Source organism: Brassica napus, chromosome C8, assembly GCF_020379485.1.
Source record: "Brassica napus cultivar Da-Ae chromosome C8, Da-Ae, whole genome shotgun sequence".
NCBI lineage: Eukaryota > Viridiplantae > Streptophyta > Magnoliopsida > Brassicales > Brassicaceae > Brassica > Brassica napus.
In genome coordinates this window covers 3,154,507-3,171,866 of record NC_063451.1, presented here as the reverse complement: position 1 = coordinate 3,171,866, position 17,360 = coordinate 3,154,507, and the positions used below count along the sequence as shown (strand labels likewise).

Genomic DNA, 17,360 nt, shown 5'->3' with positions numbered 1-17,360 from the left:
CTCTAAAGCTCTGATGTCTGCGGCTCTTGGAACTAGGTTTGATGGACCCCTGCTCCTCAAGTTCATACACCTGTAAATTAAAGGGAGGTGAAGAAGGAAAATGAGTAACTAAAGAAAATAAAAATGACTTAATCTCAAGCAAATGACTAAATCTCAATGTTCAAATCTACTCAGAATTTGGCAACGGCGCCAATTTGATGTTAAGAGTTTTCAAGGCTCCAAAGACAAATGTTGTAGTATAAATGATTGTCGAACCAATTCTAAGGGATTTCAAGCACTGAGAATGCAAGTACTTACTTAATCTAAGTGCAACCGATGATTTTAAGGGTTTTCTAAACTAATGATTAATACTAATGCAGTTTCAGAATAGTAAAAAAATGGTAAATGAGTTGACTTTCTTAACTAAGGAAAATGAGAACTCATGGGCATAGGAATTAGACCTTGGGTGATCAAGTTTCGAACTAAGGATGGCAGACGAACAATCAAACTAACAACCTTAAGCTTAGACACGATCCTAAACAAACTCTATGTCTAGATGAATGTTCATTTACTAACACATTTCAAAAAACAAATGTCTTTGGTTGAATAATATGGAAGAAATCATTACTAACAGGTCTAAGGCTATCTTACCACTTCTAACAACAAATGTCTTTGGCAAAATATGCTAAAAGCTTAGAAGAGTTGTTTCAGGCATTTCATCGAACACCTTTTGGGTGGAAAATGCCTAAAGATCAACTTTTGAGAAGCTAACTCAAAAGATGCATTATGATTACTCTACTAGCAAGGTTTTGGAATGATCTACTCTAAAACATCCTAGCTCTAACCTAATCACCCTTAATCTTCCTAACCCATGAATTCAAATGGTGATTACTCACTACTCTTCATGATTCTTCTTAAACCCATTTTGGATTTCAGATTAATCATACAAAGGGGTACAACAACGAATTGAAAACACAGGATTGCAATAACTAGATGAACAAAGATGATTCAAGAGATGAACTTTCCAAAGGTTTTTCTTAGAACAAAAGATAATCTGTCTGGTGGCTGCAAAAGGTACTTAAAACATAGGTTTTCAGAAGTAAAAACGTGCATAATGAAATGACCAAAAGGCCCTTTAGTAGAAATGAATTCGAGCAAACAGAAAGCGCGCAGCGACCTCCAGTAGTCGCTCTGAGAGGTCGCTCCAGGCTTCGGGAGCGACCTGGAGGGGTCGCTGCGAGACGTCGCTCCGGGTCGCTCTTCGCGAGCGACCTCGCTGTGTCGCTCTGGTCACGTCGCTCCCAGCTGGAGCGACCTTATGGTGTCGCTCTGGCCAAGTCGCTCTCGTGCCTCCGAGCGATAGAGACGCGAGCGACATCGGGGTGTCGCTCTGGCCAAGTCACTCTGAAAAGGTGTCACAGCGACTTCACGGTGCCGCTCCGGTGAGGTCGCTCCCATGCACTGCTCGTCTAATGATCACTTTTATCACCTCTTTTGAGCTCCAAATGCACACAAATGTCTCCAAGAACTCCATGTGGTACTCCAATACCTGATAAGGACTCATGTATGCAAAATGCAACCTAAACATGGCTAAATCCTAGTCTATATGATCAAAATGCACATGGGTGAATGGATAAGACAATGGAAATATGCGAGATATCATATAGTTAACTGAAGTTTAGTTATGATCCAATTATTATATTAACTTGTTTATTTTTTTTTTCATGAGAAGAAAATTTAAACCTATAAATATATAATTAAAGTTTGAGGTGATAAAATAATAATAATTAAAATATTTATTTTAAAATCAGATGTTTTTTCAGTTCTGAAATTTTTGAAAATAGTCAAGACGCTCGAATTATTTACAAGAGAACTATGTTGTAAAGAAAACAAGCTCTTGAAAAATTGGGACTATTTTGGAAAGATCGATGTGTAAAAGTATCTGATGATTTTTTTTCTTGAGATGCATATCTTTTTATGTTTTAAGTGGACATCTTTTTAAATAATCTAGACATTTTTTCTGTTTTAGACTTGTTCATTTTTTTTTCTAATTTATATATTTTTGCTTACTTTGTATTCTTATTAGATTTTCTTACTTAATGTATTGGCCATATATTAATGTTATGTTATATTTCGTAATGTATAAAGGAAATATGCATCTTAAGTTATGATGAGGATATTCGTATCTTAGGTTTAACCGACCAAGAGGTTTTGTATATATACGTTTGTACGGCAAAGGTTAATGGACAAGTGATTGAATATCAAATCTACATGGTATCAGAGCAATAAACATAAAGTTTATTGTCTCTAGTTCTTGGAAAATCGTATTCCTTTAGTAATGGTGGAAACTGGTGCAAGAGCTGATGAAACTCCATCAATTTTGCCATACTCGTTGTCCGCTTCAGACAATCCTGGAGCCGTCATAACATATGTTCAGTTGAACGGAGAGAACTACAACGAATGGTCGTCGGAGATGCTTAACGCCGTGCAAGCCAAGCGTAAGATAGGGTTCCTCAATGGGACATTGAAGAAACCAGTCGAAGGGAGCCCAGACCTAGACAACTGGCTTGCAGTGAACTCTATGTTGGTAGGTTGGATTCGTACGTCTATTCAACCAAAGGTGCACTCAACGGTGACGTATATCACAAACGCTTGTCAACTCTGGTCTAACCTCAAGGAGCGTTTCTCGGTGGGAAACACTGTGAGAATTCATCAGATTAAGGCTCAGTTAGCCTCGTGTAGACAAGAAGGACAATCTGTCCTGGATTACTTTGGCAAGCTCTCAACCCTGTGGGAAGAGCTGCAGATGTATCAACCCATTCACGTGTGCTCCTGTGGAGCGGCAACAGCGATCGCAAAAGAAAAGGAGGCAGAGAAGATTCATCAGTTTGTGATGGGCTTGGATGATGCAAGATTTGGAAGCATCTGTACAACTATCATCGGTACGGATCCACTTCCATCGTTAGGAGAAATCTATAACAAAATTGTCCGAGAAGAACAGAGGCTAGTTTCAGCTCGTGGCCAAGAGCAACAGCATGAAGCAGTTGGGTTTTTTACTCGTCATGATCCCTCGCAGACGAACAAGTCGGAAGCGAGAGAAGAAAATTCGCTTTTGAAGCCACGAAACATGCTCTGTTCTCACTGCAGGAGATCTGGACATGAAAAACGTGATTGTTGGCAGATTATTGGGTTTCCGGAATAGTGGCCTGATCGTAACAATAATGGAGGTCGTGGTCGCGGAAGGGGTGGTCGCAACTCTGGCTCAGGAGGTTCAGGTCGTGGTCGTGCCCAGGCCACTGCTGCATATGCTACGTCTGCACATGCTACGAGTTCTAACCCGCCATCAATTCAAGGGTTAACGTCGGACCAGTGAAAAGTTCTCACACAAATGATTCAAGAAAAGTTGAGTAGCAACAATTCAGACAAGTTGTCTGGTAAGAAAGAACTTGGTGATGTTATTCTTGATACAGGTGCTTCACACCATATGACAGGGAATTTGTCTCTGCTAACAAACGTCAAAGACGTTGCTCCCTGTTCTGTTGGGTTCGCAGATGGTAGCAACACCTTTGCTATGAGTGTTGGAATTTTTTCACTATCTGAAACAGTTCTGTTAGATAATGTGTTATATGTTCCTGCATTAAACTGCACGTTGATATCAGTGTCTAAGTTACTAAAACAAACAAATTGTTTTGCAACATTCACAGATACGATTTGTGTTTTACAGGACCGTTTTTCGAAGACTTTGATTGGAGCCGGTGAAGAGCGTGATGGGGTCTACTATTTTACGGATGTCGCCTCAGCGAAGAGTCATAAGGCAGTTGGAGGATCAGGCCAAGTTTTGTGGCATCAACGCTTAGGACACCCGTCGTTTTCAGTACTTTCGGATTTGTGTTTTTCTTCTTCTAAAGTAGCTGGTTCTCGTCCTTGTGACGTTTGTTATAGAGCCAAGCAAACACGTGAAGTGTTCTATGATAGTATGAATAAAACAAAGGATTGTTTTTCTCTTATTCATGTTGATGTTTGGGGTCCCTACCGGGTTCCATCTTCTTGTGGCGCAGTCTATTTTTTGACAATTGTAGACGACTTCTCTAGGGCTGTCTGGACCTATCTCTTACTTGAGAAGTCTGAGGTGAAACAAGTATTGTTACAGTTCTTTGCATATACAGAAAAACAGTTCAACAAGCCAGTTAAGATGGTGCGTAGTGATAACGGTACGGAGTTCATGGTTTTGTCCTCCTACTTCCGTGAACATGGAATAGTACATCGGACAAGTTGTGTAGCTACACCTCAACAAAATGGAAGAGTTGAAAGAAAGCATCGGCATATTCTTAATATTGCACGAGCTATCATGTTTCAGGCAAGCATGCCTATCAAGTTCTGGGGTGAAGCGGTGTTGACTGCTGCTTATTTAATAAACCGAACTCCATCTTCCATCCACAAGGGTCGGTCACCGTATGAGATCCTCCATGGCGTGAAACTAGACTACAAGCAACTTCGAGTCTTTGGCTCGGAGTGTCATTTCCATAAAGCATCGCGTGATAAGGACAAGTTTGGCGCGCGTAGTCGCGTTTGCGTGTTTGTTGGCTACCCGTTTAGGAAGAAAGGTTGGAAGGTATATGATACCGACAGGAAAGAGCTTTTGGTCTCTCGTGATGTTGTCTTCCGAGAAGATATATTTCCCTTTGCGAACAAGAAAACCGTGTCTGCAGACCTAGTTTCGTCTATAGAAGAGTATGATGAAGATTGGCTGATACCGCCAGTCGACAGGGGGAGTAATCTGGTTACCGAGGATAATGGTGAACTTGCTCCTCCTGTTGTAGTAGAAGGTTCCGCTGCTGAAGTCTTGCCATCTCAAGAATCAGGTGATACATCTGAGCAGTTGCCTCAAGAGAATCTCGGCAGAGGTTGTCGAGAAAAGAAACAGTCAGTTCGTCTGAAAGATTTTATCGCATACAATGCTACTCAAGTAGACCCCGACACCCATCACACGCTCTCTCCGTGCACACATCAATCCTCGATACCAGCTCCTCCAGGTACATCACTCTATCCGCTCAATGACTTTGTGTCTGATGATCAGTTTTCTCCAGGACATAAAGCGTTTTTGACTGCAATAACCACTGCTTCTGAACCCAAAAACTTTAAAGAAGCAGTCACACAAAAAGTGTTTCGGGATTCAATGGTTGTTGAAGTAGAAGCACTTGAAGATCAGCACACATGGGATATCACTGATCTTCCTCCTGGAAAAGTGGCGCTTGGCAGTCAATGGGTCTATAAAATAAAATATAATGCGGATGGCACTATCTTGCGATACAAGTCTCGTGTGGTCGTGCAAGATTACTCGGAGACGTTTGCTCCAGTGGTTAAAATGAACACTGTTCGTACTCTGCTCTGTCTTGTGGCTGCAAAACAGTGGGAAGTCTATCAAATGGACGTCAACAACGCATTTTTACATGGAGATCTCGAAGAAGAAGTGTACATGAGGCTTCCACCTGGGTTTCGTCATAAGTTCCCAGGAAAAGTGTGTCGTTTGCGCAAGTCGTTATATGGACTCAAACAAGCTCCTCGGTGCTGGTTTAAGAAATTGTCTGATGCTCTTCAACGATTTGGGTTTGTTCAATCATATGAAGACTATTCTTTGTTCTCATACACTCGCGGAAACATGGAGCTACGTGTGCTTATTTACATAGATGATCTTTTCATTTGTGGGAATGATGCGTACATGCTACAGAAGTTTAAAGATTACTTAAGTAGATATTTTTCCATGAAAGATCTCGGCAAGCTGAAATACTTTCTTGGTATTGAAGTTTGTAGAGGATCAGCAGGTATTTTTTTATCACAAAGAAAATACACATTGGATATCCTAGCTGATACAGGAAATCTCGGATGTCGACCTGCTGCAACACCTAATGAGCAGAATCATGGACTCTCCACCGTTGTTAGTCCACCTCTTGAGGATCCAAAGAGGTATCGCAGGTTACTAGGGCGTTTAATCTATCTTCTCAACAATCGACCGGAACTTTGTTAGTCCGTACACATCCTCTCTCAGTTCATGAAAGCCCCGAAAGTTGCCCATTGGGAAGCAGCGCTGCGTCTGGTTCGATTTCTAAAAGATTCTCCGGGTCAGGGTGTGTTACTAAAGTCTGATACTGATCTCACTCTCACCATATACTGTGATGCAGATTGGTCCTCATGTCCTCTAACTCGTCGATCGTTGAGTTCTTTTGTTGTCATGCTTGGAGGGTCTCCGGTTTCGTGGAAAACGAAGAAGCAGAAGACTGTCTCTCATTCATCTGCTGAAGCAGAGTATCGTGCTATGGCCGCTGCACTTCGTGAGACAAAGTGGTTTCGAAGGCTGTTAAAAGAACTAGGTATTGATCAAAGCTCACCGACACGTTTCTTTTGTGATAGCAAAGCAGCCATACACATTGCTGCGAATCCTGTCTTCCATGAACGTACAAAGCATATCGAGAATGACTATCATTCGGTTCGGGATGCAGTCAAGGATCGCACCATTGTCACTGAACATATACGTACAAACGACCAGATTGCTGACATCCTCACAAAATCACTAGGCCGGGTTCAGTTCCAGAAACTACTGTCCAAGTTAGGTGTTCAAGATCTTCACATTCCAACTTGAGGGGGAGTATTGGCCATATATTAATGTTATGTTATATTTCCTAATGTATAAAGGAAATATGCATCTTAAGTTATGATGAGGATATTCGTATCTTAGGTTTAACCGACCAAGAGGTTTTGTATATATACGTTTGTATGGCAAAGGTTAATGGACAAGTGATTGAATATCAACTCTACATAATGGATTAATCTTAATATAGTGCGCAAGAGCCACACTTATTTTTTTTTATATCGTTCTAATTTTATCGAATGTCTCGAAAATACCATATTTGTTACTAACAAAACAAAAAATAGAGGTAAAACTTGGAATTTCTTGTCAGAATTTGTATTGATAATAATACAAAGTTACAAACAATATATCTTATGAAAGAAAACTAAGATGACAAGCCGATATTATTTTATTCAGAGTAGAGGCAATACATTATGATTATATAGAGCAAGCATAAGATGTACTGCATTACAATTAATATTTAAAGTCACGCTTGAGTTACGATGTAGCTTAGACTAATAATGTATGATCACTTCAATATTAATCATCAAACTACCGGATAAAAAGCATACTGAGCCACACCACACATTCCTTCAGGCCACTCCACCATTCTACGGATCCTCATGAAACCTTTCTCACCCCAATTCTCACCCCAAGAGTTTTTAACCAACCAGTACTTGATCCCATCCTCCGTCACCCCATACCCAACGAGCGCCACTGAATGATTCACATCGATCCCACAGTCGCGCGCATCTAACACTCCCTCTTTGTAATGCCTGAAACTGTCCGTCCTCGCATCAATGTTCACCGAGACGGGCTGTCTCAATACAGCATCGAGCAACGCATTCTCGTTGTTAAATGGGACCCTTTCGTACCCTTTTATCATTATGGCGGGTCTGGCGTCGGAACGGCACTGCCCTGATTTTGCTTGGTATGGATATTCTGAATCTGAAGATATACCACCGCTTTTTATCATGTAGGCGAAAGCTTCACTAATCCTTCCCGGGTTACAACCATTTGTGCAATCTACAAGTTGTTGTTCCGACAGTGATACGAGGTTTTTGCCAGAAATTTTTGTTAAACCCTCCACCGCTGCTACAGATGAGAACGCCCAACAACTTCCTGCACATAGATATTGATTAGTTCATTTTGATGAAACAAATTACCTAAACAGATAACCGTAACTTGGGCATTACATTTTGTATGCGGAATGTATTATTTTTAAAACTGACAAATAATATAGGTATAACTTGGAATATCAGGGCGTATAAAGACTATAATAATAATCAAAGCAAGCTTACCACATGATCTTTGATTTTTGACAGGCGTTACAGCTCCTTCGATTCTCCAGTCTTTGACAAATAAAAGTTCACTAAAGTTCAATTTCCTAGATGACATCGTTTGATCAACTACTTCGGGTAGTGAAGTAACGTTTATGCCCTGGAGACCACCGGTGTAGGTGGCAAGAAACTCTTCTTTAGTCATATCGGTGAACTCGTTGACACCAAGTTTATAGCTTTGGTTCCCCATATTATTGAAGTTCTCGATAAATATCAAGTTTTTCTTGAACACTTTCAACCTCATCTCTTTCTCGAAGTCATCCTTGTAAACTTTAGAGAACTGAATCATCCATTTCTGGTGGTAATCAAAAATGGATTGGTCATTCAAAGTGACATGAGATGTGGCTGGAAAGATCTTTAAATTAATGGAAATAATGGTTAGAGCCACGAACACAGACCATAGTGACACCATTTTAGATTTGTTGTATAATGTGTACAAGGTTTATGTTGTTATGTGGTGAAGAGTAGTTTTATATATAGCCAGTGCCGGCTCTGGACATGTGCGGATTATGCTTTTTGCACAAAGTCCCACCTTTTGTTGTAAATTTTCTTTATATTTTAAGGTTTTAATATTTTGGAGTTTTGATTTTAGACCCTAAATTTTTTATTTGTATAAGAAAAGATCTTAACAAAATTTAGTTGTGCACATGGCCTAAATATGTTTTGGGCCGGACATGTATATAGTTGTTAATTATATGCGAAGAAAATGGAAGTTGGCGATGATGTCATAGTTTACATTACTTGCTTAATTATCTTTAGAGGAACAACTTTTTTTTTTTGAAAAAACAACTTATTTTTTCTTTGCTATTAATGTATATAACTAATATATTATATTTCATCACAATATCGTTTTTCCAAATAAATATAAAAATTAAGCTATATTTTATAAATTAGTGTCTGCTGGTGGGTTTTGAGGAAACAAATAAACTGGATAATATTATATATTTTTGATTTTCAGCAGTATAATGAAAAATAAAATATGTATATACCACCTTAAGAAGAAATCATATTTCACTCCAAATAAAGACAAAGAAAAGAGAAATCTATGGTGAACAAAATTAAGAAATAAATCTATGTTAGACCAAAAAAAAAGAAATTTATGTTGACAAAAAAAAAGTCTATGTTGACCCAAAAAGTATGCGTTGACCAAAAAAAAGAATAAAGAAATCTATTAAAAAAAACTGTATTAATCTTTTCTCTATTTTATGTATAATGTGTACAAGGCTTATGTCATGTTGTGGTGAAGAGTATAATGTCAGCAGTATAATGGAAAACAAAATAAGTATGTACCACCTTAAGAGGAAACCATATTTCACTCGAAATAAACATAAAGAAAAAAGAAATCTACGTTGACCAAATAATTAAGAAATAAGTCAATGTTGACCATAAAAAAATCTGTGTTGACTAAAAAAAAGAAAGAAATCTTTGTTGACAAAAAAAGTCTATATTGACCAGAAAAAAAAGTCTACGTTGACCATAAAAAATTGTTGTCATCAACATAAACAACTCATGAAAAAAAAAATATATGTTAACCAAAAAAATTATATTAATCTTTTCTCTGTTTTTTTATGATATTGATACACAACAACAATTTCATGTATGCCACATCATTTTAATGTTCAACTAGATTTGGATACGCACACTTGTGCGGATATTTATTTTCATATTTGTATATATAAATACTTGTTTTACATAATTAGTATATATTCTTAAGTTTACTTATATATTTAAATGTTTATATAATTATTTCAAATAGAATATTTTATAATTTTCATGCTGTAAATTAATTAATTATTTCACATCATCACATATATATGATACCTCTTATTATATATCTCTGAAAATTATTTTGTATTTAATTTATTATCTTGACCTGTAATTCAAATTTCTAGATTTTCTATATCAGTTTTTTATGTTTATTCATTTAAGATAATAAATTATTATATATATATAAAAATTTTAAGATAAATTAATTTTATACATGAATTATATAGTTTACTAATGTTAACCCGTTCTACCAACATATTATATTTATAGCAAAAAATTTTAATATTTATGAAAATAAAATATATTAACTTATCAATGTAAAATAATTTTATCATATTTATTTAAATACAATGGGCTTCTTTTAAAATGATATATATTATTATAAAATAGATAAAATAGAATATTTTTTTCATTCAAGAAGGATAACGGAATATATATATATATATATTATTGTATAATAACATTAATTTCATTACTAATTACGAAATTAGTGAAAATATTTATATACAATTTTTGACAATTAAAATATTGTTAATTATCTTTTTCAATAGATTTGTTAGAATTTTAATATATATATATATTTATAAAATAATAATAATAAAGAGATCAAAACATATTATGATTTAAGTAGTTAAAAAGGATTATATATTATTAGCATTAAAGAAATACATTTCATAAAATTTCTGCATGATAGTCTAAATAAAAATATCACACATGAAAGAAGTCATGATTTATATTTTAATAGATAAAATTGTTATAATTTATATAAATGAATATAATATATTATTTACAATTTTAATTATTCGACCTATATAATCTATATTAAAATGTATTTACATAAGAATATAAACCCACTATATTGATTTCTATAAAAACTATAGTAAAATGATTTATATAGTTTATAAATACATAATTGATAAAAAGAAACCGATGAAATATTATATACTCTTTCTATAAACTTTTTCATTTAGTTTTCATAAATAGTTATTTGTAATATTGTTTGGGTGTTTTGACAACATTAATTATTTTATTAAAATAATAAAAATTATAATCATCGACCAACCAAATTATAATAATAGCATCTCCAGAAGAAAACATCGGCATGGTGTTGAAATCGGTATGATATTGCTTACTCACACCACGATGCGTAAAACATCTAAAACATATTGTGGTCGTAGTGTATGCATCTGATAGATTTTGGATAGCTATAACCCGAGAACAATGTAAACTCCTTCGATTATCAATGAACAAATGTATTACAGCTTGAGTGTGAATCGATCTAAGCTCTCATGACAAATTCAGATCAAATCACCAGTCTCATCACGACTGTGGAGTAAAGACTCATAACGTCTCTAACAAACAACATCAAGCATAAGAAAATACAAATGAATTACAGACTCCTTATTTAACTTCGAACTTCAGCTCATTCACAACTCTCTCCAATAACGGCAAAGCCTCTAGTTGATTCAGAAGTTCCAACTTCGCTCTTTAAAATCTTGTAAATCGATTCCAGGCTCCAGCCACGTCAGCCTCTGCTTCTTGACTTTTCTTCTTCTGGAAGTAAGCTCTTTGATATCTATCAGCATCTGAAACTGCCACTTATATGATCAATCGCCTACCCACCCCAGTTCTCAAGATGGATTCTCCGTTTCACAAACTTTTTTTGGCTATCAGCTGAACTATTCAAAACTTTTTGTCCATGGGTATTTTTATGCTTCTCCTGGCTTCCTGTTATAACCATAAGATGTTGTTTGATTCCTGTTTGTTTCAAGGTTAAAAATCAAACCATCTACATTTGTATATACATATAATCAATGGTGAAGCAATTGATAAAGAGGCCAACCTCATCAATGATTTAGTCACTTGCTTGAGCATTTGTTCATTCTTGGCACAAAACTGGACCTGACTAGAGCTGTTTTAAACTTTAATGCAATGAAGAAAAATTGATGTGGTAGAATATTTCTACATAGCTATTTGCATAAACAGTACAGTGATGCTTAGAGAATGAGAGTTTTGGTAATGTTGGTCTCCATGCTAACCGGTTCACAGCTGAGACATGACACATGAACGGTTCCAGCCTCAGAGCAAGAGCTGCAGTTTCTGTTGTACCTTCTTCCTTTGTTTCTTTAATCTTTATGTTCCACAGCTCTATCAGTCCCCTCTCCATCCCAACGGCTATGCAGCCGCTCTTATTCTTGTGGTCTAATACCGTCCAAGCCACGGCAGTAACACTGCTCCCAAACTGAGGCAAGGCAAGAACCTGTTTGATGCGTGCGTCTTTCTCAACGGACCAGATCTTCACAGTCTTGTCTCTTGATGAAGTTGCAAACTGGGTTCCATGAACATGCCCAGATGATCCTCTTGTGTGCTTCAACCTTTGCCATGACTTTGTGACTAACCTCGCCATTGTCTGAATAGAGATGACGAAGAAAATATATAGACTTAGATGACTATAGTGACACTCAAGACTAAACCGAGGTTTTACCTGTTCTTTGGATAGAGAACACTGAGAAGTGACTATCTCTGGAGACAGACAAGAGCAGAGTGTCGTTGTACGAGAACTCCAAGTGTGTCACTGTCAAGCTGTGAGATTGCAAACGACCAACAGCTTTCCATGTCCCAACTTCCCATAGCCATATCTCCGCCATGGCTGCAGACTGAGCCTGAACAAGTTTGCGGTTCTTGCTAGGTCAATATTGAACAGAGGAGATGGAACAAGTGCAAACATATCTGGGGGAGCTTACCTTACAGGATGAAGCAACAAGGGTTCCGTTGTGGTCACAGCAGAGAGAAAAGAGTTCATTACCATGAGCATAGAATTTATGAGATTCCGGCCATAAAGTATGAAACGCAAGCTGATCTTCTCTTCCAGAGGTTCACTTTGTCCATTGAAGCAGATAGAATGCTCAGCGGCTGGTGGCCAGTGACCGGAGGTTGCCACTCCACGGAGTACACCCAATCTTCATGTCCAATGAGAACAGACTCGACTGAGATCTGATAAGTAAACGTCCCTGAGACGAAAACTGGACCTTCAATGTAAGAAGCTAGAGTGATCTCTCTTTGCCATGAGCCAACATCACCGAGTAACACAAGCTTCCAAATCCGAATGACTTTGTCCTGTGAAGAACTCACAAGCATGATACTACTGGTGGCTTCTTCTGTTGAGTGTAACGGTAATGAGAAGTCCAAACTCCGGATCCAGTCCGTGTGGCCTTTAAGCTCACAAACAGAAGTAAAGTTTTATTTTGTTGTCCAATCCGCCCATGGCGAGGACAAATCGTCCAGGACTCAGTGGCAACTCAGCTAACGAAAGCGTCACTATTGCTTTTGAGTCAACAGAGAGAGTGTCCAGACACAGAACCTTACACTCGTCTGCAGCAAAAGAACAAGAGGACGACGAGTCTAATCAATCAACAGCAGGTTGAGGGAGTTTGAAGTTAGAACCAAGTGTTTACCACTAGACTGAGACGGAAAAGAAACTTCCCAGAGGTTCACAACTCCATCTGAAGAAGCACAGCATCGGTTTCAGAAACCATATAAGCAGTGATGCAAGTTACACCTTTCTTGTGAGACTGTGGTAGTTGTCGTACATGTCTCCACTCTTGTTTAAACCAAACCGGACACATAGTAATAATCTCAGATATAATACATAAACTGTTGAGAAACGCAGCTCAGAATGAGAGTGAAGGTGTTTTTACATTGTTATTGACAGACAGTAGAAAGTTCCCAAATGATGATGATTCCATCGGTATCACCTGAGAGCAGATAATGCCGGTCCAAATCCTTGGCTGCAAACAAAATCATATAAATTGCATGGATGTTTTTCTCCTACAATCTATAGTTTAAAGTTTAACCTTTCCACAGGAACTAAACCACCAAACCGGTAACAGAGACTATGAATAGAAATCTGAATGCCTATGACTTCACAATTTACTAAAAATTTGTTTACTAATGATAGCTATTAACTCACACATCCCCTATATATTATTTGAAAAGCATTACAACTTTTTTTTGTACCCACATGTCATCACTAGGATGATTCTTAAAAGGGCAAATCTCCAAAATAGCATATTTCTAAGTTTATGTCACAAAAATAGCACTCAAAAACTAAAATGACCAAAATAGCATTTTCTCTTTTGAAAAATTTAATTTTTTTTATTTTTCAAAATTTGAAATCTTATCCCAAAACCCCCCTCCCCAACTCTAAACCCTAAACCCTAAACCCTAAACCCTAAACCCTAAACTCTAAATCCTAAACTCCATCCCTTAACTCTAAACCCTAAACCCCACCCCTAAACTCTAAACCCTAAACCCTAAATCCTAAACCCTACCTCTTAACTAAATTAATTTACCATTGGGGTATAAGTATATATTTATCTCTTTTGATAAAACATTAAGTATTATTTTGATCATTTTTATTCTTATAGGCTATATTTGTGACAAAAAAAAATTTAGTGCTATCCTAGTCATTTTCTCTTCTTAAAATCATTAGAGATAAATGTTAATCCATCTAATTATATAATAAGCTTTTTATTAAACTAACAATAAATGCATCATTAATGTACTTTATTATTTCCTTAAATAAAATTTACGGAATTGCCTAATGTGGCTAAAGTATATATGACAATTAATGATTTTGAATAATAAAGATTTGATAAAAAAAATAGTGTATCTTCTATTATATTTGTTTAATTTTAAACTATTAAATAAATTAAACAACCACAATAACCATATAATAAAAATTTAGATTTTTATGTATATGTTATATTTTGAATTTTTACAAACGGCTATAAATTACTAAAACTGTTAAAAGTCTCACATTCAAATTTTATGATCCATGGTTTAAAAATTTTGTTATGACAAAATACAAATGATTAAAAAAATTATATAAGTAAAAAGCCTAATTTAATTAATTATTAAGACTAATATATATATCGTTTTAAATTAAACTATAAACCATAAAAAATGGAAAGTACAATTTTTTTTTCTTTTTTAAATATGGGAAAACTTAAAGTGCAAGCCAAGTAAATTAAATGCAATTAAATGAGAATCCTATCAAAAAGGAAAACTGAAATCGATGGATGCCAAAAACAGATTTCTAGAATGATGGATGCACAAACATGGATCAAAAGATATGCAAACAAAACCGGTTTGAACTCGCCAAGAACAAGTGCAATTTTTTTTAAAAAAATAACAAAAGTAAATGGGTAGGATACAACCGTAGGTGTAGGAGCTTTGAGCTCTGATACCAAAATGATGAGGCCATCCAAGTAGAGGTTCCCATAGTTAGACGCGGTCCGACTACCCGGAGTGGAACCAGGGCTTTGCGAGAAGGTTTCACCAAGGCTGTCCAACAAATCCTTGATCGAGATGGACAGACTGACCAGGACCAGCTGCTGATTGAAGAGATGGTCCAGTTGAAGATTCAAGATCAAGCCGCTCTCTCTGTTTCTCACAAGACCAAGGATCGACCAGGGAAAAGACTTAGGGTTTCTGAGTTTGCAAAGGCAAAATTATTTCATAAAGACATGAGGCCAAAAATCGCCTAGCACATAGAGTTATATAGGGTTTTTCCCTTTTGGGTCTCAAAATAAAAAGGCCTTAAAACATGCTGACCGAAAATAAGGCTGAAACAAAAGCCCAAAGTCTTAACCAAATAAATAAATAAAAATAAAGATAAACCAGACAACTGGTTGTCGGTTTGAGAAGGCCTAAACCAGAATTCATAGTATGCTTGCATGTTGCCTCGTTAAAACCTTTCGGGAAAACCCAGTGGACAAAACCCGATAAGGAAAAAGAGTACAACAGCATACCAATCCTTCTGATGTCGGCTAGTTCTCAGAACCATGAAGAGTTGGAGTAGATGATTTGGAAATGGGATTTGGTCCAAGCTCGGATGTGGAAATGAGACGTCCGGCTTGGTTGAGTCTGAACTGGATCGGGCCGGTCGCGTCCTGAACCTCTGTTGGGCCGGCTTGATCTTGAATCTTCAACTGGACCATCTCCTCAATCAGCAGCTGGTCTTGGTCAGTCTGTCCATCTCGATCAAGGATTTGTTGGACAGCCTTGGTGAAACCTTCTCGCAAAGCCCTGGTTCCACTCCGGGTAGTCGGACCGCGTCTAACTATGGGAACCTCTACTTGGATGGCCTCATCATTCCCTCCCTCTTGAAGAGGTTCTGGCCTCAGAACACCATCATCTGCAAAATCATCAAAGCTATCCGCATGGAAAGGAGACAAATCCGAGACATTGAAAGTATGTGAAAATTTAAATTCAGCCGGGAGGTCAAGGATATAGGCATTGTCGTTGATCTTCTTTAGGATGGGGAATGGTCCTGTCCCACGGGGAGAGAGTTTGGACTTCCTTGCTTCTGGAAACCTCTCGGGCCGCATGTGTAACCACACCAAATCTCCGGGTTCGAACAGCACCTCCTTCCTCTTCTGGTCATACTTGGCCTTGACCTTAGCCGTCTTGGCCTCTATTCTCTCCTTAACCTTCAAGTGCATGTTCTTAACAAACTCGGCCTTATTGGCTCCATCACGGCTGCGGTACATGGAGCTGGGCAGTTCGGTGAAGTCTAAAGGAGTCTCTGGCTGAAACCCATAAACAATCTCAAAAGGTGACAGGTTAGTAGTAGAGTGCCTAGCATGGTTATAAGCAAACTCGACAAAAGGCAAACAAGACAACCAATTTCTTAAATTCTTACCGACCGTAGCTCTCAACAGTTGAGAGAGTGTACGGTTTACTACCTCAGTCTGGCCGTCGGTTTGGGGATGGCAAGTGGTGGAGAATAGCAGCTTGGTTCCCAACTTGCCCCATAGTGTCTTCCAGAAATGGCTGAGGAACTTGGTATCTCGGTCAGACACAATGGTTCGAGGAACACCATGTAGTCGGACCACTTCCTTGAAGAATAGGTCGGCGGTCTGAGTAGCATCATTAGTGGCGTTACAGGCTATGAAATGGGCCATCTTGGAGAACCTGTCTACCACTACAAAAATGGAATCCTTGTGGTTTATCTTGGGTAAACCCAGCACAAAGTCCATAGAAATGTCTACCCAAGGGTGGTTAGGAATTGGCAATGGCATTTGTAAACCGTAAGGATGTGACCTGGACTTGGTTTTAAGGCAGGTAGTGCACTTGGCACATATGCTCTCCACGTCCTTCTTCATGTTTGGCCAAAAGAAATGTTCAGTTAGGACACTCAAGGTCTTGTCCCGACCAAAGTGTCCCATGAGGCCGTCACCATGGGCCTCCCGAACCAGCAGTTCCCTCATGGCTCCTTTGGGAATGCACAACCTCTTTCCCTTGAACAGGAACCCTCCATGCTGGTAGTATTGTCCGAAAGCTCCCTTCTCAGTGTTCCTGAAAGCTTCATTAAAATCAAGATCAGTGGCATAAGATTCTTTAATATGTTCGAAACCCATGATCTTGGCCTCCATAGTCACAATGAGAGTGTGTCTCCGGGACAGTGCATCGGCCACCACATTGTCTTTGCCCTTCTTGTACTTGATCACATAGGGAAAGGTCTCCACGAACTCGAGCCATCTGGCGTGCCTCTTCTTGAGCGTGGCCAGTCCCCTCAAGTGCTTAAGTGTCTCATGATCTGTATGAATAACAAATTCCTTAGACAAAAGGTAATGCTGCCAAGT

The 17,360-nt window shown here is 37.9% G+C and overlaps 1 protein-coding gene and 1 pseudogene across 1 annotated transcript; both read right to left on the bottom strand.

Moving 5' to 3' along the window:
• Positions 1-6,993: 6,993 nt before the first annotated feature.
• LOC106423799 (ervatamin-B) lies at positions 6,994-8,418 on the bottom strand. The gene is made up of 2 exons (XM_013864560.3): positions 7,906-8,418; positions 6,994-7,726 (listed from the first exon to the last, which is right to left on the bottom strand). The coding sequence occupies exons 1-2, from the start codon at positions 8,354-8,356 to the stop codon at positions 7,152-7,154; spliced, it is 1,026 nt and encodes a 341-aa protein (XP_013720014.1). The 5' UTR covers positions 8,357-8,418; the 3' UTR covers positions 6,994-7,151.
• A 2,201-nt stretch (positions 8,419-10,619) lies between these two features.
• LOC106423809 lies at positions 10,620-12,849 on the bottom strand (annotated as a pseudogene).
• Between the last annotated feature and the right edge of the window lie 4,511 nt (positions 12,850-17,360).

Bases quoted from the DNA above. Each gene is read 5' to 3' on its own strand.
- LOC106423799 (XM_013864560.3), bottom strand. From the start codon at position 8,356: ATGGTGTCACTATGGTCTGTGTTCGTGGCTCTAACCATTATTTCCATT. The intron at 7,727-7,905 runs GTAAGCTTGCTT...ATCTATGTGCAG, and splicing joins CAAAAATCAAAGATCATGTG to GAAGTTGTTGGGCGTTCTCA.